This window comes from Mercenaria mercenaria, chromosome 12, assembly GCF_021730395.1.
Source record: "Mercenaria mercenaria strain notata chromosome 12, MADL_Memer_1, whole genome shotgun sequence".
Taxonomy (NCBI): domain Eukaryota; kingdom Metazoa; phylum Mollusca; class Bivalvia; order Venerida; family Veneridae; genus Mercenaria; species Mercenaria mercenaria.
Genome location: NC_069372.1, coordinates 35,828,258 through 35,854,779, shown reverse-complemented (window position 1 = coordinate 35,854,779; position 26,522 = coordinate 35,828,258). Strand labels below are relative to the sequence as shown.

The 26,522-nt window shown below is 35.7% G+C and overlaps 2 protein-coding genes across 5 annotated transcripts; both read right to left on the bottom strand.

The window, feature by feature from the left end:
• Positions 1 to 4,840: 4,840 nt before the first annotated feature.
• Positions 4,841 to 12,461, bottom strand: LOC128547313 (uncharacterized). Of its 4 annotated transcripts, none has more exons than XM_053519643.1 (8): positions 12,309 to 12,458; positions 11,682 to 11,747; positions 10,076 to 10,168; positions 9,522 to 9,611; positions 8,110 to 8,246; positions 6,486 to 6,530; positions 5,954 to 6,040; positions 4,841 to 5,150 (listed from the first exon to the last, which is right to left on the bottom strand). In XM_053519643.1, the coding sequence occupies exons 4-8, from the start codon at positions 9,590 to 9,592 to the stop codon at positions 4,981 to 4,983; spliced, it is 510 nt and encodes a 169-aa protein (XP_053375618.1). In that variant the 5' UTR covers positions 9,593 to 9,611; positions 10,076 to 10,168; positions 11,682 to 11,747; positions 12,309 to 12,458; the 3' UTR covers positions 4,841 to 4,980. The 4 variants fall into 4 exon arrangements, with proteins under 4 accessions (XP_053375618.1, XP_053375617.1, XP_053375619.1 ...); XM_053519642.1 differs by lacking the exon at positions 12,309 to 12,458 and adding an exon at positions 12,220 to 12,300; XM_053519644.1 differs by lacking the exon at positions 11,682 to 11,747 and having other exon boundaries at positions 12,309 to 12,461.
• A 5,134-nt stretch (positions 12,462 to 17,595) lies between these two features.
• On the bottom strand, positions 17,596 to 20,494 carry LOC128547312 (uncharacterized). The gene is made up of 4 exons (XM_053519641.1): positions 20,483 to 20,494; positions 19,940 to 19,984; positions 18,461 to 18,547; positions 17,596 to 17,958 (listed from the first exon to the last, which is right to left on the bottom strand). The coding sequence occupies exons 1-4, from the start codon at positions 20,490 to 20,492 to the stop codon at positions 17,789 to 17,791; spliced, it is 312 nt and encodes a 103-aa protein (XP_053375616.1). The 5' UTR covers positions 20,493 to 20,494; the 3' UTR covers positions 17,596 to 17,788.
• Between the last annotated feature and the right edge of the window lie 6,028 nt (positions 20,495 to 26,522).

Below are 26,522 nucleotides of genomic sequence, written 5' to 3'. Positions count from 1 at the left end.
ACATGTACATTTTCTGGAACGTGGATGGTGACGGGGTGGGGGGAAGGGGAGGGTGGGGGGGGGGGGGGGGGGGGGGGGGGGGGGGGGGTAGTTACAACTTCACATATTGATAAATATTCATGGAAGGTTTGAAAAATTAAAAAATGGAATGAAAACATTGTTTTGGAGGGGCCGGGGGTGACCGGGTGAGGGTACAAATCTTCACATGTTGATAATAAATATTGATCACATGTTGATAATAAATATTGATGGAAAATGTTGGGGGTTGGGTGGGCTTTGCATTATGGGGGTGGTGGAGTGACTGGGTGGAGGAGCGAGGTCGGGGGTGGGGGGGGGGGGGGGGGTACAACTTTGCATGTTGATAAATATTCATGGAAGGTTTAATAAATGTTCAAGTTTAATGAAATTCTACCAATTGGTTAGTTTGTTATGTACAAATATGTGGATTTTTAAACAATTAAAGGGCAATAACTCTGAAGTTACTGAAGAAATCCTGACGAGATTGTGTGTGCACTGCCACATTATGGTGATCTAAATTCATTTAAAGTTTCATAGTTCTAGGTCAAATATGTCACAAGTTATGAACCAGAAATTGCCATATTTATAGTACTTTATATAGTTAACACTAGAAACTACTAAGGACCATAACTCTGGTGTTACTTAAGGCAATCGGACTGAAACTCGACGGGCCGCATTTCCCTATAGTGGTAAACATGTATATGAATAAAATCTGGAAAGTGAAGTTTTATTTAAATATTCCAAACCACTTCCTAAATATGGCTCCGGCTGGACGGACGGACGTTAAGACGGACGGACGGACAACGCCAAAATTATATCCATACGCCTACGGCGGGGTATATAATAATAAAAAACCAGAGGCAATTCCGCTATGTCTGGGAGAGTCCCACACTGAACGTAAGATGCTGTATTAATTTATTATTACGTATTATAAAAGAGAAAATGATTCACCTATTGTATTTTCGCTGGCATTTGCACTGAACCGTTGTCCGCTTTTGTTGCAATATATCTAACTGTGAAGCTACTTTAACAGTTCTATCAAACATCTTTTCAAACGATTCCGAATCGAAGACTTTCAAAATGCTTATAAGTTTATTGGCTTCATTGTGCACATGTAATAGGTCACACTTTTTCGCATGCAAATTAACTGAAAGTGGTCTTATGAACGCTACTGTTTCTTGTTTTAAACATGCCACCACTATAACTCGACATTTTCCATTGCCCGCAAATAACTGGAAGCATCAGTAGCTGACGTACCTAACGATTCGTCCTTTTTTTTACTTAGCGTGTCGTAAAATGTTCTTAGTGAATTAAAAGTGTGCCATTTTGAAGCACTTTTGACTATGACGCTTTCGATTTCCCCTTCACCGCCAGGTACATCTGCTAATAGGTCTGGCATCGCGCATCCAGTTTAGAATTGATAAACCATGTTTGCGCTCATTTTGATTCTTTTAACAGGATTTAAGAGGTTAAGAAGCATCATTATGTACTGACCTATCAGAAGTCAACAATTTATATAGAACTAAGATCTACTGCTAAGGGATTTTTTTTGCAATTTTTCCGCTTCGGAAATTTTATCCGAGGCAGCTGCCTCGGTGTGCCTCAGTGTAGCTACGGGCCTGGTATTGTTTATTATGTCTATTATGTTTAGTTTTTATGTTATTGCCTTTATGTCTACAGTTTCTGTCTAAAATGATAAAGTTATTGACATTGTATTATATAAAGATATTCAGTATTTTTTCAATCGTAGGAGAGAAACTATTATTTGCAAGACGCCATGAGTTTTTCAAGGTCGTGGCTCATTTAGGGCACGTGAAATATAAGACAAACAAATCGGACATACAGAAAGCAAGTAATTGAAGTGACAGAACTATATAGGAATGTACAGTTTGACTGGTTCAACAGTACCATATAAGTTTGTATGTAATTTTGACTAAATTTACTTAAGGAGAATAAGTAATTTAACAAATACAGTAAGCTATATATCAGCGTTTGGAAGATTTTCCGATGTGCTACAACGATTACTTATAATTCAAAAGTCTAAATTCTACTTAAGCCAGTGTTAGTCTGCTATTATGTTGGATGGTTGCGTACGGCGCGGATAGCTACGTCTAGCCACAGATAGAAACGTAGTAATCCGTATCGATCCGTACCTGAGCCGTACCTCAAAGTAGTAATCCGCATCAATCCGTACCAACACTTGGTCAAAACGTATTAAAGACTTATCACAAACTTGCAATATTCTCCAACTTTTGAACATGCACAAAAGTTTGAGCGATCCGTAGCCATTTGAGCGTGACTTTAGTCCAACTTGGTTGAAACTTATTCATCCGTAGTTATATCCCAGTCACACATACGGCGCGGATAGCTACGTCTAGCCAAGGACAGAAACGTAGTAATCTGTATCGATCCGTACCGGAGTCGTACGGATTGGTACGGATTGATACGGATTACTACTTTAAGGTACGGCTCGATACGGATTACTACGTTTCTATCCGTGGCTAGACGTAGCTATCCGCGCCGTATGTGTGACTGGGGTATTTAACGTACTAAACGTAGTTATCCGTACTGAAACTTACCTTGCCATAGTTTGACATGATGTCAAAGATAATCGTAATGAAAACGCTGGCTAGACGTGGCCTATTTATATGAAACTTACCGGTAGACCCGTTATACCACAGTCACACATACGGCGCAGGTAGCTATGTCTAGCTACGGATAAAAACGTAGTTATTCGTATCGATCCGTACCTGAGCCGTACGGATTGGTACGGATTGATACGGGTTACTACTTTATGGCACGGCTCAGGTACGCATCGATACGGATCGATACGTATTACTACGTTTCTATCCGTGGCTAGACGTAGCTATCCGCGCCGTATGTGTGACTGGGGTATTACTAAACCTTAATGCGAACGTAGTCATGCGAATTGATCCGTTGCTGAACGTAGTTATCCGAGGCTGCCCGTACTTAAACGTAGTTCAAAGTAGTTCACCGCAGACCCGTCCACGCGCTTGGAAAGTTGCCAGGCGCAGTAAAACGTAGTTCAACGTAGTACGTTGTACCTATCCGTACTTATTCGCGTCCTGTATCTTTTTGTTCCCCGTTTCTCACCATTTTTCCCGTACTAAAACGTACTGCTCCGTACTTATCCGTGTCCGCCCCCCCCCCCCCCCCCCCCCCCCCCCCCCACACACACAGACCAATTCCATCCGCACCGTACCTCAACGCATGGACATATCCATAGGTGTGACTGTAGCTTAACACAAAATACAAACACATGTTTGTTTTAGGTTTCTGGACCGTCTCAAAACTTCATTAAGGGCGCAGCTTACGGTACTATGCCCCAACAATATTCATAACTATAAACAGATGGAATTCAACATTTTTGCAACTTGTCAAAACCTAAATATTTTTAGTTTTCGTTTCAATTACAAATTAGCTCAGAGGTAATGTTCAACATTTCGCTTTCTTTGCCATGTGGATTCGAAACCCAGCGACGACAGTCAATTTTCTTCTCTTTTTTTTTTTGCATCGGAAATTTTCTCTATGACACGACATACAAATATCTGAAGCCGATATGGCAGATGAGAAAGGTTTGATAATATTCGTTACATGCATGTACTACACAGTAATAATATTACGTTATATTAAAAATACAGACAATCAAAGAAAGAAACGAAAAAAACAAAAAAAAAAAACAACGGGAAATGAAAACGTACAGGAGAAACAAATAAAAAACATCTAAAAATCCTCATGAAGATTTGAACTCGTTCAAAACGATTTGCTGGTTTCCTATTGTTTTCTGCATTTTACCCGACTGAGATATTTCACCGTATACGGTATTGGACAGTTCAAATAAATAAATACTGATATTTACTTGTCAAGTAATGTACAACCAATATGAATTACTATTTCATCAATTATCATGAAATGGACGCGTCCTCGCGTTTGCGCGGGAATGGGGATTAGTAGGATATTTCACAGTGAGCGTGTTTGCTAGATAAACTTTTTAGAAATTGAATCCCGACATACTGTGCGTTTTAATCGACCTGGCGGAGCGGGGTTTCGCGACGGTCCACTGCATTATTGTGCAGGAAATGTAGTATATTCGGTAACCTGATTTCTTATTCAGTGGCCATCTACCTGGTAACAAGGTACAGTTACCTGCCCTTCGTTACCCAACTAAAGGAAGTGTATCCGAGAGAAAAGAGGTCCCTCATTTCATGATTGATTTGATTGTAAATAGATATTCTGAGCTTCTGAAAGTAGCCAAATTTTATAGATCTGATGTAAATGAAGAGAAAGGGGTAAAAAATTTCTGGAAAATCATGGTTTCTTGTGCAAATGACTGTCTGTGGATTTGTACAAAAAGTAGGCTGGACCGCTTCACTTTGTAAAAATGCAATACACTATTCATTCTGACAGATGTGAGGAGAAAAGTAGCAGGTCAACAGGTCACTTCAAAGTGATTTTTGTGTTTCTCTTGGATAGATTTCTAAAGAGAAGGTATTTGCATTTGTCTTCAAAACATTGTGTCAAAGCCTTGCATTGATATATTTGTATGTAACCCTATGGGAAATTAATTGTACTTTGGGGCCTGATTTAACATTGTAACCAATGTAGTGTTGAATTGTAGTCGTTGGTTACGGAATTAAACAATTATATTGCTCTACCTATTTTGCTCGTTTTATGAGATTACCATTATTTGCATAAGTCAGAGATTAACTCCGCCCCGCCAGGTCGAATTAAACGCACAATATTATGTACATTGTATAACAAAATCTAAGTACAGATTCAAAATGATAACCTCATAAACGACGATTGTTACTTTTGAATTTAAACTGAACATCATGCATTGAAACATATTTCAATAAATTTTAATTTATTTGTAATTGTCCCCCATCCAATTTGCTCACAAACGTTTTGGCACTGTCGTTATTTCTGGAAACATCTGTGAGGTCAGAGTCCGTGGTTATTACAGTTACAGCTGGACCATGACAGCGAGAGCCCGTATCTTCCACAGTCTGGACAACACACAGGTATATGGTTGAGATTCCCGACTCTATCCCTGTTAGGGCCTTCAAGACAATCGTAACACTGTTTTCTTGTCCAGCAATTACCACTTATTTCTGAAAAATAATTAAAATAACTTTGGTACGTGTGACATTAGCTGACACTGGTCTCCGATTTTCAGAAACATTTAAACTGTTAGAAAGATAAACAAGTGTACATGTTCTTGAAAAAAATCTTCAGCTGTCCTTAAATGACAAAATGTACCGACGCAGAGCTTTGGACATTCATAGCAATGTCCATATTGCCTTCGTAAAATTTAGCAGAAAATAATCCACGTAATGTTAACAATAAAGATTTCCGACACCTTCATCCGCAATTTTCATTTCGCATTTATTATATGATATAACTAATGTATTATGTAAACCAGATAGAATCGGTCGAAAATTTTCGAAATTTTAAGTGATCAGTTTTCGGTCAACTATTTTGTTAAAATAGCATCCCGTTGATAATTTGGAGGTATTTTTCGGGTCATACATAAAGGATCTACATGCCTGAAGTATTTCATTTATATAGAGTTAAGAGCTTGTGGGTATATTTTCCACCCAGACCTAAGAAGCATATAGTGAATCAGCTTCTACTCTCTCAGGAACTTTCGACACCTGGCGCATAACTCGATCCTCTTCCAATTTTCCAAAGTTACACACTCTTTAGCCTGTTTAAGCTCTGAAACTCAGGTGAGCGATCTTTGACCATCATGGCTCTTTTGTTTTATATAAGAACGCTACAGTTACTGAAGGGTAGTTTAGCTAGTATTTCTTATTTGCAAGAAACAGGTAATAATAACAAGATAAGTAAAAAATGCTGAAAGCAAAACCCCTTCTTTTACCAGAAAGTGGTTTTACTATAAAATATCACTTACTGCATCCAGTCATGTAAAACAATGACCCACTTGAAACTATAAAAGTTGGAGCTTTATCAGAGTACGTTACGTTGAAAGGTCCGCAACCTGCAAATTTTTAATAGCACATGTAAACAGGTGTAAATGTATGAAGGTGTAAATTACCGTATCTGAATTTTAAAAAATCTGACTTGAATGTTATCAAAACTCATTTTATTGGTATCAATGAAGTCGTTTTATTGCTCAAATACGGTTGCTAAAAATGAAATAACTTTTTAATAAGTATAGAAATTAGCATAAATCCTTAAGCTTGACCCTTTAAAAGTTAAAAGGTAACACATAACCCATAACATGAATGTATGTAACATGTGAAATTCCATACCTCTACATTTTATTAGCATAATGGTATTGTATTCGGTTTGGTAGGTTGTTCACAATCGCACTTACACATATGTTCTGCGTATGCTTTAAGAAATTGGCACATTAGTATCTAAAGGCAGCTTTTATTCTGATTAAGTATATATAACAATTCAGTTCACACTTAAATGATTACCTGTTGTTTCATCTTCAATAGTAGTTGTTTCCTTCTCTGCCTCTTCTGCAAATTGAATACAAACACTTCTTTGATTAAATAGTTATCGACCCTCTAGTCTCTCCTTGTAGCTACAACACCACTAATTGTATAAGCCAGAACCAGGATTGACCCGACATTAACATGGATATTTAAAACAACAAAAAATTCCCATACTATTACTGAGAAGGGGTTCAATGCCCGAGTGGGTAAGGTCGCTGACTTCGAATAACTTGTCCCTCACCAATGTGGGTTCGAAACCTCACTTAGATATAGAATATATTATAAGAGGAAGCAACTAAGCTGATTAATGGAAGGACGCTGGTTCAACTCTGGTACCCATCCAGGTCTGAAACAATGCCCGGAGGATCACCTTGGGTTTACCTACACCGCCAAAAGCTGGAAAGTCGTCATATTGCCTAATGGATGTCGGTGTTCCTCTAAACCCACCAAAACAAGAGAACAAACTAATACTGAGACAATTATATTTTTCACTGACAAGCAAACGAAATGAATCGTGTTGACTTCATTAGATTAGGGTTTAAAACTGCCCATAAACTGGTCATAAAAGATATAGCCCAACCCCATTCCCACGCTCCCTCTTAAAAAATAAACCAATTTTATTTTGATGTTATTTCATAGTCATTTCGATGTAATTTCATAAAAAGTGTTCCAGAGAAATATAGCATACACACTAAAATACTAAAATTAATTTCACCGGGTTTTAATAGTCATCTGATTGTGACGGTATCAAGGGACATTCTGCAATTAAACTCATTCTGCCAATGGCACAATGATTTTTAATGATTATTTTATGGTAATAAAACATAAGAACGATAATAATCAGAAGTTAACTCATTTAGCCGTAAAATTGTTTGATCCCGCAGAAGGCATTATTTGCCGCACGAGCGACGAGCGAATTTTTTTTTTGGGTTGCCTTATTTCAAGTGTCATTGCTCAATGAATCTTCTTGGTATCAATCTATTTATTTATTTTATGTTTCGATCATATAAAGAATCATCCGTAATTTTCAGGCTTCGAGAAATCACAAATCATAACTTGAACGACGCTCGCTTTAACAGTTTTCTTCAACGAAAACATTTATTTTCCACAACATCAGGTTTTATTTATGTTTTAAAAATGTTACGCAACAAAAATTTGATTAGTCCAATTTGTTAGAAAGTACTAAAAGATTTATCAAAAGACCAATGAAATGTGACAACTGAAAGCGTCACGCGGAATTCAGAGCTATTACTATAAAGACGCATATACGCGGCGTGAGTTTGCCAGATGTAGATAACAACACCGCCTAGAAGCGGCACGCGGTATACAGATAACATTAGCATTAATGCGTGTTGCGTGCAGAATGATTAATTAATATGTTCTGCTGGACAGGTACGGCATTTAGTAGTTTCTTCCAATTTTGAATGGCTCTGTTATTTTTCCTTTGTAAGTAACTTCGAATATGTTACCCTTTTCTATGTGGTTCTTAATTTTTAGGAGAATATATAATCGATCCATTTACAACACCTGAAGAAAATGAGAGAAAATATATCTGAAAATATATGTCATAGTGTAGGAGCTACTACAGGATTAGGTAACTTACCATCAACATTTTTCGTTCGCGTGACAACTACAACAACAACTACGATGACGACAGCAAGAACAATGACAGCAGCTACCACTCCAATAATAATCAAACGAGTTCGAGACTTCCGCGGTTGATACCCCGTGCCAGATGTGCTGCAAATATTTGTAGATGTAGGATTCAGAAAATAATAAAATTGAAACATTCTATTAGTAGAAATGGCGCTGTCGTCATTTCGGGCAGAATCCCACGGGTTCGAATCCAATTTTAATCATAACTAGCCTTAAAAGTCGGGTTTAAAAGTTAATAAAGGAAAATGTTTCAGGAAGTGGACAAAAGTGTGGTTAGAATTAGCTTTATTTGCTTCTTGTGGTTTGTTTTTGTTGGGATGAACGTCACACGAACTCAAGAGAGAGAGAGAGAGAGAGAGAGAGAGGGAGGGAGAGAGAGAGGCGGTCACTGAAATTTACAGAAAGACCTGTATTCTTGTTCAAAAGTACAGTCATGATTATTTCAAAAAGTTTTATATAACAACATTGCTTTTACAGCTGTAGAATTCAATTTACGGCTGTAAAACGCCTGTAAAACAATTCGAGCTGTAAAAATGAAACAGTTACAACAGTAAATATGCCTAAACGTTACAACTGTAGAAATGTTTACACGTGTTGAAAAAGAGGGCAGAGGTACAAAAGTTTTAGGATGAATTGTAATTCCTCTAGAAAGGGTAGCAATTACTACAAAAATGGTAAAAATAAATGATCAAGTCAATATGAAATATGTTTACAGTATAGCAATTGCAAAATTAGAAAGTAGGATACAAAGTTGAAACTTATGCATCAGATCTTTGCCATGAAGACATATGACAATCTTAGGATTATTTCTTTTCAACTCATCAGCTTCGAATATAGTGTAAATGGTTAATGTATGTACCTATGCATGTCCGTTTACAACTATATTAGATAATTAAACATTTGCACTTACTCCATAACGGCTAAAATTCCAGTATTTTATAAGATGTGGTGTCTCTGTAAATTTCAGTTATATCCCGTAAAATGCATTAAAGATGACTGACATAATACTCATGTTTCCCTCCAAAAACGTTACAGCTGTAATGTTTAGACATGACCATTTTACAGCTGAAACATTCAACTGTAATTTTGTATACAGCTGTACTTTTGAGACCTGCATGTTAAAGTTTAACTGTATTTCTGGTCACTTACCACTGGTCTTTTACAGCTGTAATTTCAAAATACTGGTTTTTTACAGATTTACAGCCGTAAAACAGGTCCTATTCTCGTACAGGTATGTCATTAAAAAGTATGTCGCCCAAATTTTGAAGACTCTATTTCAAATGTTTACGCTTGTGCTTTGTTTGCAATCGGTTTAATTTAACTCCACGAACAGTTATGTTCTGGAAGAAAGTTAGATACCTTGAATCAACGTTTGTCTTTTCGGTGGACACATTGTACTCAGCATCGTGTTTGTTTTCACCAGAATCCATCGTATAAGTTATTTATGCGCTGAAAAACAAGTATTTAGATTATTTGGGTGTGTACAATCAAGTTTAGCGTGAGTAAAATTGGAATTACTCAAGGGGGAGAGTGTGGCAAGGGGAATTTCCGCTCCCGCAGGTGGGTATTCGGGGGCCTCCCCCTAGAAATTTTTGAAATGCTGACAAAAAATGGTGACCTCTGGTTTGCAAATAATAGTTCAAACATATTTTCTGACATATCTTCTCACATGATTCTGATAAACATTCAGAGTATAATCATTACAATTGATATTATCAGACTTTAAACAACAACGCAAGTCACTTCTCCCGAATGAGCTATGCCACATCCTACATGGCTCCCTTCTGATATAGCTCCCCGGAGAGATGTATTTGGAGCCCGTTTTCATATATAGCTCAGTATATATTTATGTACATGATATATCTAATAAATACTGTTTAAACCAATAAGAGAATGTATCTAAAAGAACTTACAGATGTGTGGTATTGATACAGAAGACGTCATTGTAGTACTCTCGCTGGTAAATTTTGACGAGTAACCACTTTTAAGTAGAAGTCTGTGTATGCCTGTAGAAAAATTTCAGTCAGGATTATTTAACATTTACATCTGTAGATAATATATAACAGATTTGATGTAACAGCTGTGAATTTCACTTGAATTATGCAGCTTGTGCAAATGAAAAAGTTACAGCTGTAAATATGCCTAACTGATACTGTTGTAATTTTGTAACATTTGTTGAAAACGGCACTATTCAAAAATATATGAGCCGTGCCATGAGAAAACCAACATAGTGGGTATGCGACCAGCATGGATCCAGACCAGCCTGCGCATCCGCGCAGTCTGGTCAGGCTCCATGCTGTTCGCTTTTAAAGCCTATTGGAATTGGAGAAACTATTAGCGAACAGCATGGATCCTGACCAGACTGCGCGGATGCGCAGGCTGGTCTGGATCCATGCTGGTCGCATACCCACTATGTTGGTTTTCCCATGGCATGGCTCATATGTAGAAAATGCTTAAAGATGATTACTTCTTATAGATTAAAAAGAAGCAATTACTACAAAAATGCTTAATTAGTGCCCTGTTATACAAATAACAATATGGAATAAGTTTAAAGAATGGCAAGTACAAAATCTAGAAACGATGCACCAGGTCTTGTTAATAGAAACTGTTAGCCATGAAATTATATGACAGTATTGTATTATTTCTCATACACTATCAATCTTAAAGTATATATGGTTATACTTTTTATACAGCTCCTTTTATAACTGTAGAAGATGTTTGAACAATTACGTACACTTACTCCGTTACAGTTAAAATTGCATTATTTTTAGACAGATGCTGTGTTTCTCTGAATGTCAGTTCTATACAGCCTAACTGCATTAAAAAGTGCCAAGCAATACATTCACAAATATTTACGGTTGTGATATTGAGACTTAAGCGTTTTAAAGCTGTAACTTTCGATTGTAAAATATTTACAGCTATGTCTTATAGACTTGAATGATTTACATTTGTATATGTCAACATTGTTTTGGTAAACTTTTATTTACAGGTCTTTTACAGCTTTAGTTTTACATGTCTTTTAAAGATTTTCGCACCTGTAAAACTCGTCATATTTTCATATATTAGTACATGGAAACAGAAAAGTTATGTGTTAGAGCGGATATAAATTGAAAATGTTGTTTCCGGGGGTTTAGAAAAGTTTATCTAAAATGCACCACACAAACGAAATGGCTGCAGTTGTAAAACTTGTTCTGGCTGGTTATCAATGCATACAGCACACAGATTGTTTTTTTTATGTTGAAAGATTTAGCTGAATAGATAAGTTAAACGTAAAGATAGTCCCAGTCCATGACTCTAGTTACCTCACCTGGCGGTTCGGGGAACATACGCAACACTGAATGTTCTGGAATTGTGTGTAGATACCGGTTAAAGATAACAAAAGGATTTGGCAACGCTATCGATGTGAGATATGTTTGGGTATGAACTGTCACCAATGTTAGCTAAAAACGTGATAAATACATTTACTGATAGACGAAATGCCTGAAAACGAATTTTCAATAACAGAAATATAACAATTACCAATATTCCTGCGCATTAGACTGTTGTCATATATCTATCACACTGTAAACAGAAATCCGTTGCGACCTGTGAAATTTAGAAGACGAAAAATTGATACGTTTATTTTGCTGTTTATCTAGGCAAAAAGTGCTATATCATCAAAGGATAAGTTAAATATTGAACAGACTTATTAGTTGTGAGCAATGCCAGCCTAATTCCCTTTTTGACATAATACAAAGCTCGTCCTGAAATCCGCTACACAGTTACTGTAGATTGTCGTTAGAAATGATCTTTTCGTAGCACGTGAAACAGACAGTTGCTCGTTCGGTTGTTTCAGACATAAACATGTAAAGCAGTCATAAAGAATTGAACATGTACACTTAAAACCATTGATACACAAGTTAGTTTTAAGTGATGATACATCGTTCATATAATATACATTAAGTGTTAACTATCTGCACTATTATATGACCCATTTAAGAAAGCGATTAACAATCTGGTTATAAAGTATCCGCTATGATAATTGAAAATATAAAAAATAGTAATGTAAATTACTCACCTTTAAATAGTTAAAAAGAATGACCTAAATCTACTATATGCAATCGAAATATTTACAAACATAAAACATGTAAAACGTAAATTGTATACCTGTCTATTTTATATCCAATCCGTACTACCTATGTATAGGCGAGAAGCAATGCTTGAATAATTATGAACCTCGTATGTAGAGATGGTTAGTCATCAAAGATATGAACTTAATAAACATTATGTACTTAGTATATATGCAAAGATCAACATATTTCTCTTAACTGCTTAAATTCCTCTTAATATTTGCATTAAAATAAACTTTCTAGTTATACGTACCAGTAACAAATAATTTACACTGAATTCTTTACTATAGTTCACACGAACGACGTACACAACGAACATTGTCAAAATTTCAAGAATGAGTTGAAGAGGTTCGACAGGATTTTAGTTGTAAGGGAATTTTCAATTATAAAATAGATACCTAATCTGTTTCATACAAATTCACTTTTAATCGTCATTATGACTATTAGAGATCGGTTTTCATTCATTCATGTCCATTTTTTAACAAACATTTACTCGATTCCTGCTCTGATTATTTATTAAAATTAAACTACGCGGAAAAAACTCTTGGTATGGTCCATATTTTATGGCCTTTGGTAAATTAGTCGATCACAGGTTCAAAGCCCGCAAAGCAATTACTGAAACAGCATGCGCAAATATTGATAGCAACATGCCTGTGTAATCACCCAGTATTTACCCAATACCCAATACGATTCATTTGAGAATAGGCTGATAAAGGAAATTATTATAAAAATGAATATACCTTAAGCTCAAATTCTTTACTATTGTGTGTCATAAAAACGACCGTGTCTGCTTGTTACAGTGAGCGCAATGACCAACTTTATTTATGCTGCCTCGCTGGAATATTATGCCGTAAACACGTGACATGATAACCAAATTCAATCACAGTATACTGATACGGGGCTGACGAGTCTACCTCTAGAACTATCTTCTTAACGCCAAACAAGGAAGCCTCTAGTCTTTAGTATGGCGTGGCCGGCTATCGATATAACAATGCAAACAGAAGAAAATTTGTAGTAGCTTATACGAACCATAACCGGATACTGCAATTAAAAGTCATAAAATATCCGGTTTTCGCTTGAGGGATCGTGGGGCTAAAAATCAAAGTAGACAGGCGAGGTCGCCAATCGAGAACTCGACATACATTGTACTAGTCTTTTTCAGCAACGAAAACATTATAATTCTTCGAAGTGTAGGGAAAACAGCCGAGATGTTAGAGAAAAATGGCCGTATCTCACAGCGAAAGACGTTAATAAACGTCCAGTTCTCGATATGCGATCTCTGTTGTTCACCAATTAATATGAGCGCGTCATGAGAAAACCAACATAGTGGCTTTGCGACCAGCATGGATCCAGACCAGCCTGCGCATCCGCGCAGTCTGGTCAGGATCCATGCTGTTCGCGAACAGTTTCTCTAATTGCAACAGGCTTTAAAAGCGGACAACATGGATCCTGACCAGACTGCGCGGATGCGCAGGCTGGTCTGGATCCATGCTGGTCGCAAAGCCACTATGTTGGTTTTCTCATGGCCCGGCTCATATGTTTTCCTCCCACGAATCTACTATTAAGCGGATTTTCGTCAAATGCCATCTTCTTGTTAATTGATAAGTCTCGACTTTCGCCTAGCGTCCCTGCTGCTCTGGTAGATTATTATTCCTTCTCTTGAGAAGGGATATTTTATTTCGGTAAGTCACACTTGACTGAGCTACTGATATCGAAAGCTGTTGTAATTACAAGCTGGCCAGTTAAACTTCGTGACCTTAGAAATAACCTCTGACGTTAAACTATTCTTTCCTAATTGAGGCGACTCTCTGACTGAACGCGTTCCGTGGATTACATATTACTAAACCCGAGGATGATTTGTTGATTCTTTTATTTCCTGCATTCTTGAAGAACATAACATATGTACATATAGTCGACCAGATAGACATATATCAGCAAATTTAAATGTAACTAAATATTATCGTTACATTCAAATGCATGGTTAATATGTGAAAACAAACCCCATTGCGACCCTCTAATTATGCGCAATAGATTCATGCATCGAATCGTAATGGATTGACCGGGTCAATGTCTTATTGCCGTACTTACTCTACTGAAAGTGGTAACATATTTAATTTGTTGTTGGATTTAACAAATTATGTTAAATAACTAGTGTAAATACTTACCTAACATTTATGGCAGTATAAAACAGACATTGCAACCAAACTTTTACAAGATGATCATTTTATATTTATATAGATGTGCCCTAGAAGGAACTTTTGCTATGCTTTAACTTGTTATATTTCTTGCATTGGTTCTAAAATCACAAACTGTATGCTCTTTTAACCACCCCCCATGAAAAAGATTTTACATCCAACTCTCCTAAGAGGGAAAAAGATATGTGCTAAGTCTTCATATGTTGCAACCAATCTTTCATTTGTAGATTTGGGTGCATGCGCGAGTAGGATGACAGTATTCATGAACAGACATTTATGCTAGTTTATGGACTTAAACTATTTATTGGCTCAAAGTATACTGTATAGAAGATAACATAGCATTTGAAATTTTTCTGCATTAACTTTTCCGTGCGAAGTTTTTTTTCATGAAATGATCTATTTATCTTCATTCAATAATCTCTGATCTAAGTTCTGTATTGTTTTTACAGCATTTTCTGTTTGAACAAGACTTTCAGAAAGCAAAGTAAGTTGCTATTCCAATGTGACTATTATTTTTTATTTCGAAATACTCATTTCTAACATACTGGTTTAAAACAAAAATGTTACTGAATATACAATTAATTACAAACTGCATTGTAAGTATATAATAACTGCCCATGCTTAAATTACATGAAGACCATAACTTCAAATGATCATTTCAAAGACACGCTATGGGGTTGCCATGGAGTCACTTTTGAATTTAGCTTGCTTTTGTAATAGAATCGGTAATTCCCGCGTTATTTCGAATGGCAGATGTGACCCTGTAAAAAGAAAGTTTCGTCTTCTTTTATTGTTGTTATGCTTCAGCAACTGTATCCAGCTTCTGACATTAGCTTTGACAATTTTATTATATGAAAATGCTCTAGAGTTTGTTTGTTTGTTTTGGGTTTAACGCCGTTTTTCAACAGTATTTCAGTCATGTAACGGCGGGCAGTTAACCAAACCAGTGTTCCTGGATTCTGTACCAGTACAAACCTGTTCTCCACAAGTAACTGCCAACTTCCCCAATGCACTAGAGAGTCATGATTCTATAATACGAAGATCAAAATGGCAATGGACATTAATGTGCCTATTTTCTTTAGCCAAACAAACGTAGATCTGAGGTTGTAAATTTTGAACTGAACTTGCTTTTGTTAAAGATGCAGTAATGTTCACGTTTTTTTAGAAAGGCGGATGTGCCCGTATTTTGTCCTGTAAAATGATAGTCTTGTTCTTATTTTTGTTATGCGTCGGCAACTGTATCCAAGTTCTTGTCCATAGACTATGATATTAGCTGTAACAATGTTATTATATGACAATGCTCTAGAGAACTTTTATTAAGGAATCGGATTTCGGATGTCTAAATGGGTATAAAGGAGACCATTTTGTAATTTTCCTGCCTTTACTCTTACTAGCACACGGGCATTCGACAAGATAAAGTAGCATTGTTTTCTGTGAATGATTTATTTAAACAAATATGCAATGCAGTGCTGTTTCTTATAACAGGTTAACTGCAAGCAAGACTTATCAATGCTTTTGGTTGATTAATTCAGTGAATTTACTTATGTTTTCCTTGAAAATGAACGGAAAAGTGCACTTAAGCCGGCGCTCATTACTGCCTGTATTTTGCAGCCGCTGATCCTGTAATGATGCACATGGCTTTGCACGAGTATAATGGATATAGTTTATTTAAAACCATTTAAAACATAGAAAATATGGAGAAAATATATCACGTTTGTTTCACATTAACATCGAAATATATTTTTACTCGTGAACACCATAATCTACATTTTCACTCGTAGCTGAGCCACGCGTGGAAATATTGCATATGGTGTTTACTCGGAGAAAATATTTTCGATCTTATACTTAGAAAAAAATATTTTGCGCACAAAACACAGATATAAGGGCAATTTCACACCATATACCTCGTTATAACGAAATTGCACAAGAAAAAAATGTATCAACATTTAAGCTTTGGTTCATAGCTGTTTCAATCCTATAAAACTAACAATTTTACTGTTCTGGTAATTCTGCATTTACTACAACTGCACATTGACAGGTCGTAAAAAGTATTTAAGCCTTACCTTTTAATCTTTTTAAGGACACCAAACCAGAAAATCTTGTTCTAGCAGTATTTGCTACATATAATGCATTTGTTTTTATGTTCCAGCTACGTACTTTGTCTAAGCAGACCACCATTATTGACGAAAGCCGTTTGCAACCATTTCATAAAAATTACAAGTAAAATACAAGGTATGTATCATAAGAACTTAAAGAGCGAAACACCAGCTAATGACACCCTGCTCATGGAGAAGGCTGCTGTAACAGTATTTGCTTCACAGTGGACTGTGGTCATATCGCCTTCCAGGACCTCGGGTGAGGAAAATCTATTAGTAGTATAGTAACATATTACCGTTAAGTGGTTACATAATATTTCACCGTAGTGTTTATCTCTGAGAATGCAATGCGTCAATAGAAAAAAAATATTTGCACGTTAGATGGATAGGAAGTTACGACTTTAGAGTATATATATGATATAGCATTTAGACTGGGTTTTAACCAGGACAAGTTTGTTTACGGATAACTATTCTGAACACGGGACACGGATTTCGTGGAAAATGGAGCTAATTTCTACATCAGGCCTTATTCATTTCTTTATATTCTCTGGCTCTATAGGCCATCGTACCGCAGCTTGAATTAAATAGTGACAAAATATGTGAAAATTTAACCAATGATCCAAATTAAGCCTTCTATTAATAATTCAGAAACTTCACACGACCAGACTTCAGAGATGAAACAACAACAACGGCATTTTATAGAACACAGCGCGTCGCTTTACAGGATTGTGGGTCCGAAAATCTCGTTAATTGGACTCGTCTCGCATAATTCACACGTTTAACTTAAAGCTTAAATGCCAGAGGTCCAGAAGTAATTTATCCACTGTATCACTAAATTTGTACCATTTACTTATAATGTAAATGTCTGTTAAAACAAGAAAAAGTACGACTAATAAATAGTTGTTTTGAACAAAACTTCAACACATATCTGTTACACGTGACCACCTCAAATTTCATAAAAGACGCTTACTATATACGCGGTGGACAGCTTACTTGCTGGATGAACTTTTAAGCCATTCATTCGAGACGAACATGTATACAAGAAATTTAATTTAAGTACAAATCAAAAATAATATTTAAATATTTTAGCTTATGGATACAAAATGAACATTTTATTCATATGATAAATTTGAATTTATATGCTATTGTTCGTCACAAATGCGCTTAAAGATATATTATCACAAGAGCCTTTGGCACTGCTGTTCTTTCTAAAAACATCTGTAAGCTCAGAGTCCGCGGTTATTACAGTTACAGCTGGACCATGACAGCGAAAGTCCGTATCTCGCACAGTCTGGACAGCACACAGGTATATGGTTGAGATTCCCGACTCTATCTCTGTTAGGGCCTTCAAGACAATCATAACACTGTTTTCTTGTCCAACAATTGCCACTTATTTCTGAAACAAAGAATTTTCGCTATGTTTTACTTTCACCCGATTCTCGAATAAGGACTGTCATAATGATAAAAATGTGTACATGATATCCAAATAATACTTCAGCACCCATTAAACGACAAAATGTTGTCACATAGATCTTTAAAATTAAACTACCTTAGTAAAGGTAATGTAATGCTTAAAAAAACAATAAAAAAACAACAACATAACCTTGCCTTTTCACATGGTATTTGACCGGCTTACTTTACAAACATTTTTACAACGCATACATGCACGCATGCACAAATAATAAATAAATAAATAAATAAATAAATAAAAAACAACGGAGTTGATCTACAACTCTCCTTTTATATGACGATGTTACAAATACTCATGGGTAGTTAACCAAAGTAAGCCAGTATTGAATATTGAAAAAATGGGAAATCATGATAAAATAAATACGACATGCCGAAAGCAAAACCTCTGCTATTGCTAGAAACTGTTTTAATTATCAAATATAACTCACTGCACCCAGTGCTATAAAACGAAGACGTTTCCGAAACTATAAAACTTGGAGCAGACTCAGAATACGTTACGTTGAATGGTCCGCAGCCTGAAATTATATAAAAGGCACATGTATCCAGTTCAGAATACGTTACGTAGAAGGTCCACAGCCTGAAATTATATAAAAGGCACATGTATCCAGTTCAGAATACGTTACGTAGAATGGTACAAAATATGGATTCATATAAAAGGTACATATATTCAATCCAGAATATATCACATTGAATTATTCACAGCTTAGAAAAATATAAATGGCACCTGTATCAAGATCAGAATACATTAGGTTGAATGGGTCATGTCCCGAAATCATGTAAAAAGCACATATATCTAATTCAGAATACGTTACGTAAAATAGTCCACAGCCTTGAACCACATACAAAGCATATATATATAACTACTTATTCTGAATACGTTACGTTGAGTAGTCCTCAGCCTGGGATTTTAAAAGCACATGTGTCTACAGAAGAATAATTTCATTGAATGGTCTATTGTCTAAAATTTAAAAGGCATTTGTATCAAGTTCAGAATACGTTACGTTAAATGGTCCGCATTTTGAAATTTAAAATGCACATGTAATCAGTTTAGAATCGTTACATTGAATGGTATTTTCAGAGTGAAATTTTAAAGACACTCTTATCCATTGTGCCAAGTTCAGAATACGTTGCGTTGAATGGACTACAGCATGAAATTTAAATGTATCGATTCAAAAGACGTTAGGTTGAATGATTCTGCATATGATATCAGGTAAAACAGATACAAGTGTTATGACTGGGATAACCACATGGTGTGCATCAACGTATGAAATTGAAAAGATAATTTTAATAAGGTATCAAAACTCACTAGAACTCACAGATTGTGTTATTACTGCTGATAAATGAAAATTACTTCCTAGATTTTGGAACAATTAGAAAATATCGGATAGCTAAATACAAAAGTACTACAAATGTGTTTTATATCCGATTTCTACAGTGTTCCGTTAAGGCCGTCGTGGTTTCGCGCTGTCGTCCTAAGGGCGAAATCGCGAATACACGATGCATTGACATGAAACCACGATGGCCTCAACGGAACCCTGTTGATTTCCGTATTTGTCCAATGGAATGCATAAAACAGTATTTAACTACATTCGTATTCCTGCTGACACAGACAGTGGCATACATGCACTGTGTACGTCTTTAGTAATTGGTGCACCTGATACTGCAAGGCAGCTTTTATTGTAATTGGATATGATGTCACATGATAGTAAACACTAAATGAGCCGTGCCATGAGAAAACCAACATAGTGGGTTTGCTACTAGCATGGATCATGACCAGCCTGCGCATCCGCGCAGTCTGGTCAGGATCCATGCTGTTCGCTTTCAAAGCCTATTGCAATTAGAGAAACTGTTAGCTGGTCGTAAACCCACTATGTTGGTTTTCTCATGGCACGGCTCAAATGGATTACCTGTAGTTTCATGTTCAGTAGTTGTTGTTTCCTTTTTCGCCTCTTCTGAAATACATAACATTTATTTGATTATATTATTTTTTACCTCGAAGTCTCTCCTTGTGGTGAAAGTACCGTCACTTGTTTAAGTCGTAAACAGGATTAAACCCGCATTTACAACTACAAATCCAACCTCTCTATAAATATCGAAATATTTGTTTTAATTTTTATCAACCTCATTCAGACCATTTGAAAATATTTGGAGGAAGTAGAAATCTAAAATGACTTTATGGTACACTCGAGACCTCCTCCCAAATATTACCTCAAGCACTAGTATGAGTCTAACTTCCGTAAGCCTTATTTAGAAGAAGTCAACTTCAAACTGGTGTAGGTAAAGCGAATGAAAGAAAATGCGCTTAACTATTATTCGTCCAGTCATGCCCCCAAATTCAAAGTAAAAGTTTCAGAAATAAATGAAATAACTGAAAAAATATGATATCATAGCGAAATACCAGATGTTCCATTTTTTTCACTATTTCTTCGTGGTAAAAGAAAGCGTATCACCTTTTTCCATTTTATTCCGCAACAAAGGCAGTCGTGATTAAAATTGCCCCAAAGAAGAAATTTTGGAAAAAATAACTGCGCAAAAATTTTTAACTTTCCCCTCCTCTTGTTCCCCGCTCTTCACTCCCAAAAAGAACAAAAATTTTCCCAAACGAGCCACGGCTGTCGTAGATGAAAAAACCATTCATGACTATGTATAATTTCCAACATTCAGATTCCCAAACAGGTTAGGTTATATGGCCCCAAACAGGACGAAAAAATTTTGGTTACACATCTCTTTCATCGAAAAAAAAAACTGGGTATGGAATCAAAATTTGCTACCTGTGGAATCACAGGTTACAGCAAAATAAGTTTAAGCCCTATTAGTCGCCCTTGAGATCTGAAAGGGTAAGAAGGGTTCAACACAATCATCCCCGAACCCTGGGGCTCAGATATTAACAGGTTTTTGGGACTCCCCATTAAGAGAAAATCGGTCAAATGGTATGACGGTAGTATTCGCCGGTATTCCCCCGAGCTACTCGAATTAGCCCCTACACTTTTCTTTTTGTAGGGTGGTGTTGTGGGGGGGGGGGGGGGGGGGGGGGGGGGGGAAAAAGACATTTTCATTTTCACCCTGGGGGAAGATTGCTGTATTTTCAATTTGTGAGCCCAAATACCCTGACAGTGAGGATGCTGGGAAAGTTGGTGGAAGAATACATTATTTGCAATAATGATGTCATTCAAAGTTAGCCAGTGCTCTTGCAAAAACAGAAAATAAAAACACAGTAGTTTTTTAAATTGCTATTTAACGAGACGACAAAAAAATGTTTTTAATACCGTCTACCTAAAAACGTTTAACCCTTAAAATGTTGATTTTTACACCCCCAGAACAAACGTCAGAAAAATTGCAAAGTGAGTTTTTTTTCCCCTGGGGAAAGTACGTCATTCAATATGAAATAAGGCAACCCTCAAAGCGAGCTCAAAAAAATCGGTTTTTTAATGTAGCAAAAATATTGGTTCATTTATTTGTCAAAAAGAAACTATTCACTACTCAAAAGAATTTCGCAAAAACCTTTTTCACTGAAAAAGAGCCTACATTAGTGTCCCCAGTTATAACCACTAAATAGCCACCACTATAATTCTTAAAAAAGACAAGTTTTACAATGCTGCAATACACACCTAGCCCCTTTTAAATTTTTTAGCTTAAATTTTTTTGTGTCAATTAATACGTAAAAATACCAAAAGAAAAGTAGGGGAAATGTTTGAGAAAGAAAAATATTTCTGGTCAAACGGACACCCCGTAATTTTACCTGAAATGCAACCCAAAATTTTTGGGTAGGGGTGTATGAATAAATTTAAGTAAATCAGTTTGGAGTCTTTTTTCAACATGCAAATGCTACCAGTATGTAAAAGTTAGGATGCAATATGATTTAACCAATAATAGAAATGTTTTTCAAGGAAAATCCTTCTTACAGCAAAAAAAAAACTGAGAACTATTTGAACCCGCCTTTTTGGGGCTCCATTTTTTATGGGCTCGGCTATTTAGTGTCTGTATGCCATAAAAGGGGAAATTTTAATTTTTTTTTTCAGCTTTTTTGCCTCTATGTGAAGTTTATCTCTATTCAGCTTATAACAAGTTCGCCTCAAACAAACCAGTAGTTTTCTCAAAATCACTATTTTTGTCGCCCTTTTTCCCGCCTCTTCTGAAATTCATAAACATATAGTTGATTAATATTATTTTTAAAAACCCGAAGATATTACATTTGAAATACCGCCAGCATGTAGCGATAGACAATAACCCGCATTACAAACTACAAATCAACTCTTATAAATATAGAACAAAATTGTGTTTAATTTTTTTTCAAAAAAATCAGCTTATTTTGAAAAAATTGGAGAAGTTGTCTTTTCATCTAAATGAACTATATGTATTGTTGCCTTCGCAAAGTATATCTAAATGCACAGTTATTCAGTTTTTAACTTCCTGTAATTATTTAAAAAGAGTTGAACTTCAAACTGGTGTTGGCTAAAGGAATGAAAGGAAAATCCTTAAATATTATTAAGTCCAGATGTCACCGAATCAAGGTGAAAGATTCTAGGTATTCAATGAAAAATGAACTAAAAATTAAAGATGTGGCATAGCAAATTTACATAACCGGGCTCCATTTAGTGCACAATTTCTCGTGGTAAAAGAAAGCTACTCACAGATTTCCATTTTATTAAATCGAACGGCATTTTCAGATTATAAGTGCACATAAGAAGTACAATTTGGTTAAAAAAAAATCCCTGACAAATTTATAGTCTTCTTTCGTTACTGCTACTCATGTTCCAAAGAACATATGGTTTTACTGGCCAACTACCAGAAAGAAAAAACCATGCATGACAATGTATAATATGACTATATGATCAGATTTTACCAGAAAAGTATTAGAATTTCTTGGTCGCCAAACATAGAAACAACTTTTTTAACATCTCATTTAACATAAAACAAATTACATGATGTTTGGGCAAAAAAATTTTTGCAACTCCCTGGCCATCCATGGAGATTTAAGCTAAATCATGGGTTGCTGACCTTTTATCCTTGAGATATGGTAAGGGTAAGACTGTTAAACAGATCATCCAGAACCACTTAGGGTCTAGATATTAAGGTCTGTTAGGACTCGCGATTAAGAGCAGTGGGTTTTGGCATCAGACGGTATAATTTCGATTTCCTTTTAGGTCTACTGAACAAGCCTACTTTAGCCCCCAAACCTGATCATTTTGTAGGGGGGTGTTGTAGGATGAAAGATGGTTATAATAAACATTATTTGTCATCCCTTTGAGGAGAGTGGCCACTGTACAATTTATAACAATTATATTAACCGCCAAGTAAATGCTGGTATAAGTGTGGAATGAATAGCATTATTTGCAAAATATTATTCAAAAATAGAACATGTCCTTAGAAACAGTTGAAAGAAAAACACAGTAGATTTGTCAATTTCTGTTAAATGTGGGGCCACAAAGAAAAATGGCATTTAACACGTCTAGCCTTGGGGTTTTTTAAATTTTATTTTTATGCCACCAATAAGTCTGTGCAATATGATGTTTTTAATTTCCCTAGGGAAGATTGTGCATATTTTAATAGCAGTTTTATTACTGCAAAGCCTCAAGCAGCTCAAGACATTTTAATAGTAGCTAAAATATTCAGTTATTTTTAATTTTTCAAAAATCAATTTCTGTTGAATTGCAAGAACCATTTTATTTGAAAAAAATTTTAGAAACCGGTAAAATCTAGTGTAAGGTTATAACACACTAAATAGCCACCACTATATATTCTATATAAAATGACAAGTTTTCACAATGCTGCAATACACACCTAGACCCATTTTAAATTTCTTTAGCTTACATTTTCTTGTAGATCAACATTAATACTGTAAAAATATCAAAGAAAAGTAGGGGTATGTTTGATGCAAGAAAAATATTTCTGGTCAAACGGACAACCGTAATTTTTACACTGAAATGACAATCACAATTTAGGGTAGGGGTGTATGAATAAATTTCACATGTTAAATCAGTTTGGAGTCTTTTTTTCAACATGCAAATGCTACCAGTATGTCAAGTATAGGCATGCAATATGATTTCAACCAATATATAGCAATGATTTCAAGGAAAACTCTTCTTACAGCAAAGAAAAACTGAGAACTATTTGAATCCGCCATTATGCGACTACCATTTTTTCATAGGTGCTCAGGCTATTTAGTGTCTGTATGCCTATAAGGAAATATGAATTTTTTTTTCAGCTTTTTTGCTCTCTATGTGAAGTTTCATCTATATTCAGCTTATAAAACAAGTTTCAGCCCAAACAACCAGTAGTTTTCTCAAAATCACTATTTTTGTACAGCCATCATTTTGTCCAAAGACTGGGGTTTTTTAAGCCGTTAAATTTGGCTGAATCACATATAGTCATTAAACGCTGTTTTTTTTCAAAAAACCCGTAAGATATTACATCAAATATACCGCCAGCAAGTGCGGAATAGACAACCACACTGAAAAAAAATTATAATTATGCAACTGTGATAAAATATAGAACAAAATTAGTGTTTAGTGAATTTTTTTTGTTAAAAAAAAAGCTTATTTTTCAGTAAAAAATGGGAAGATTGTTTTTTTTTTCATCTCAAATGCAACAATACTGCATATTTTTGCATTCTATAGCTAAAGTCATATCTCATGGCCATGGTATTCAAGTTCTCCCCAAAACTATTCATGTCAAAATGTAACTAAAAAGGTGTTGATACTGCACACCTGGTCTCTGCTCAAATGGAATGAAATGGTATCTAAGGATATTACTAAAGATCTTCAGATTTCACACCACACAGGTGATGGAGATTCTAAAGGTCATTCTGATGTAGACAAAGGTCAAGGAACTAAAACTGTGCACTTGAAAGATGTGAGGCACCTAGCAAATTCTCTAAAAAGGAAAATTAACCGGGCACCATTTAGTGACAAAATGTTCCGTGGTAAACAGAAGTCTAATCTAAAAACAGATTTGCTCTATCTATTAAATCTAGGTGTGTTTCAGAGCTATCAAGTGCACATAAGAAGTACAAAAGCAATTTGAAAGTAATAAAACACAAAATGCCTAATATAATTTCAGAAATAGTACTATGTTTCAAAGGTTACTGTGGTACCTCATGTTCTAAATACAGCTTGGTTTGTTCTGGCAACTACAGAAAAGCAAAAAACTATATGCTAGACAATGTCAGGCTTAAAATGACTGATGATGATGAGACTTTACTCAGGAAATGTATTGAAATTCTCCTTGGTCCAGAAAGCATAGAAAAAAACTAAATTTTTAACATCTACACAGAAATGTGAAGCAGGTGAACAGATCCTACAATGCATGCTTGCCCAAAATGTTACATTTCTCCGCAACTGCCATGGCCGTATCCATGGCCAGATTCTAAGACTAAATCATGGGCTTGCTGACACTGTTATCCTTAAAGCTAGGGTAAATGGTGTAAAACTGTCACATGGCTCTTCTGTTATCAGACACCTTTTAAGAACAGAGTACTACGACAAGTTGCGTAAAACTACTAGGTACATATCGCGAGCAAGACGCAGTCGTTTTGCATCACGCCACTATAGGTACAAATTACATACAGATTTACACTATTCAAAGGGTCTCACTGACCCCCAAACCTGACTTTTCTAGCACCCACACCTAAAAGATCATGCTTATGCATAGAGTGTGATATTAGGATGAAATAAAGATGGTTATAAGTAAAATTATTGTGCTGCTTGTGGCCAGCTGAGCCGGCACTGCACACATATAACAAGTTATATTACACCGCACAAATGTAAATAAGCCTTGTATAAGTTGTGTATATAATAGTGCTATATTTATCAAAAATATTATACAAAAATAGTAAACTACTGTATACCATAGAATACAGTCCTTGAAAGAAAACTCCCTAAACTTATGGCCTGAGCATTGGTCCCCACATTTCTGCTCAAATGTTCCGGGTTCACACAAAGAGAAAATGCATATATGCGACACGTGTAGGCCTTCGGGTATTTTTTTAAAAAATTTCTAGTGGCCTGACACATAAGTCTGTGCACATAATATTGTTTTCTGGGCAGTTTCTCCAGGCAGTTTTGTGCTTATTTTTCCATAGCTAGGATTTTTATTTACTGTCGTACAACCAAGCCATTTCCGACACCCTTTTTCCCCACAGGTATAGAATTATCATTTATTTTTTGCTTAATTCTTTCAAAAATCAATTGTCTGGGTTGATGTGCAATGTTTACAAATTTTTTTTTATTTGCAGACGACAGAAAATTTTAGTAATTCTACCGGGTGACAATTCTTATAGGTTATAACACACTAAATAGCCACCACTATATATTCTATATAAAATGACAAGTTTTCACAATGCTGCAATACACACCTAGACCCATTTTAAATTTCTTTAGCTTACATTTTTTTTGTAGATCAACATTAATACTGTAAAAAAAATCCAAAGAAAAGTAGGGGTCATGTTTGATGCAAGAAAAATATTTCTGGTCAAACGGACAAAACCGTAAT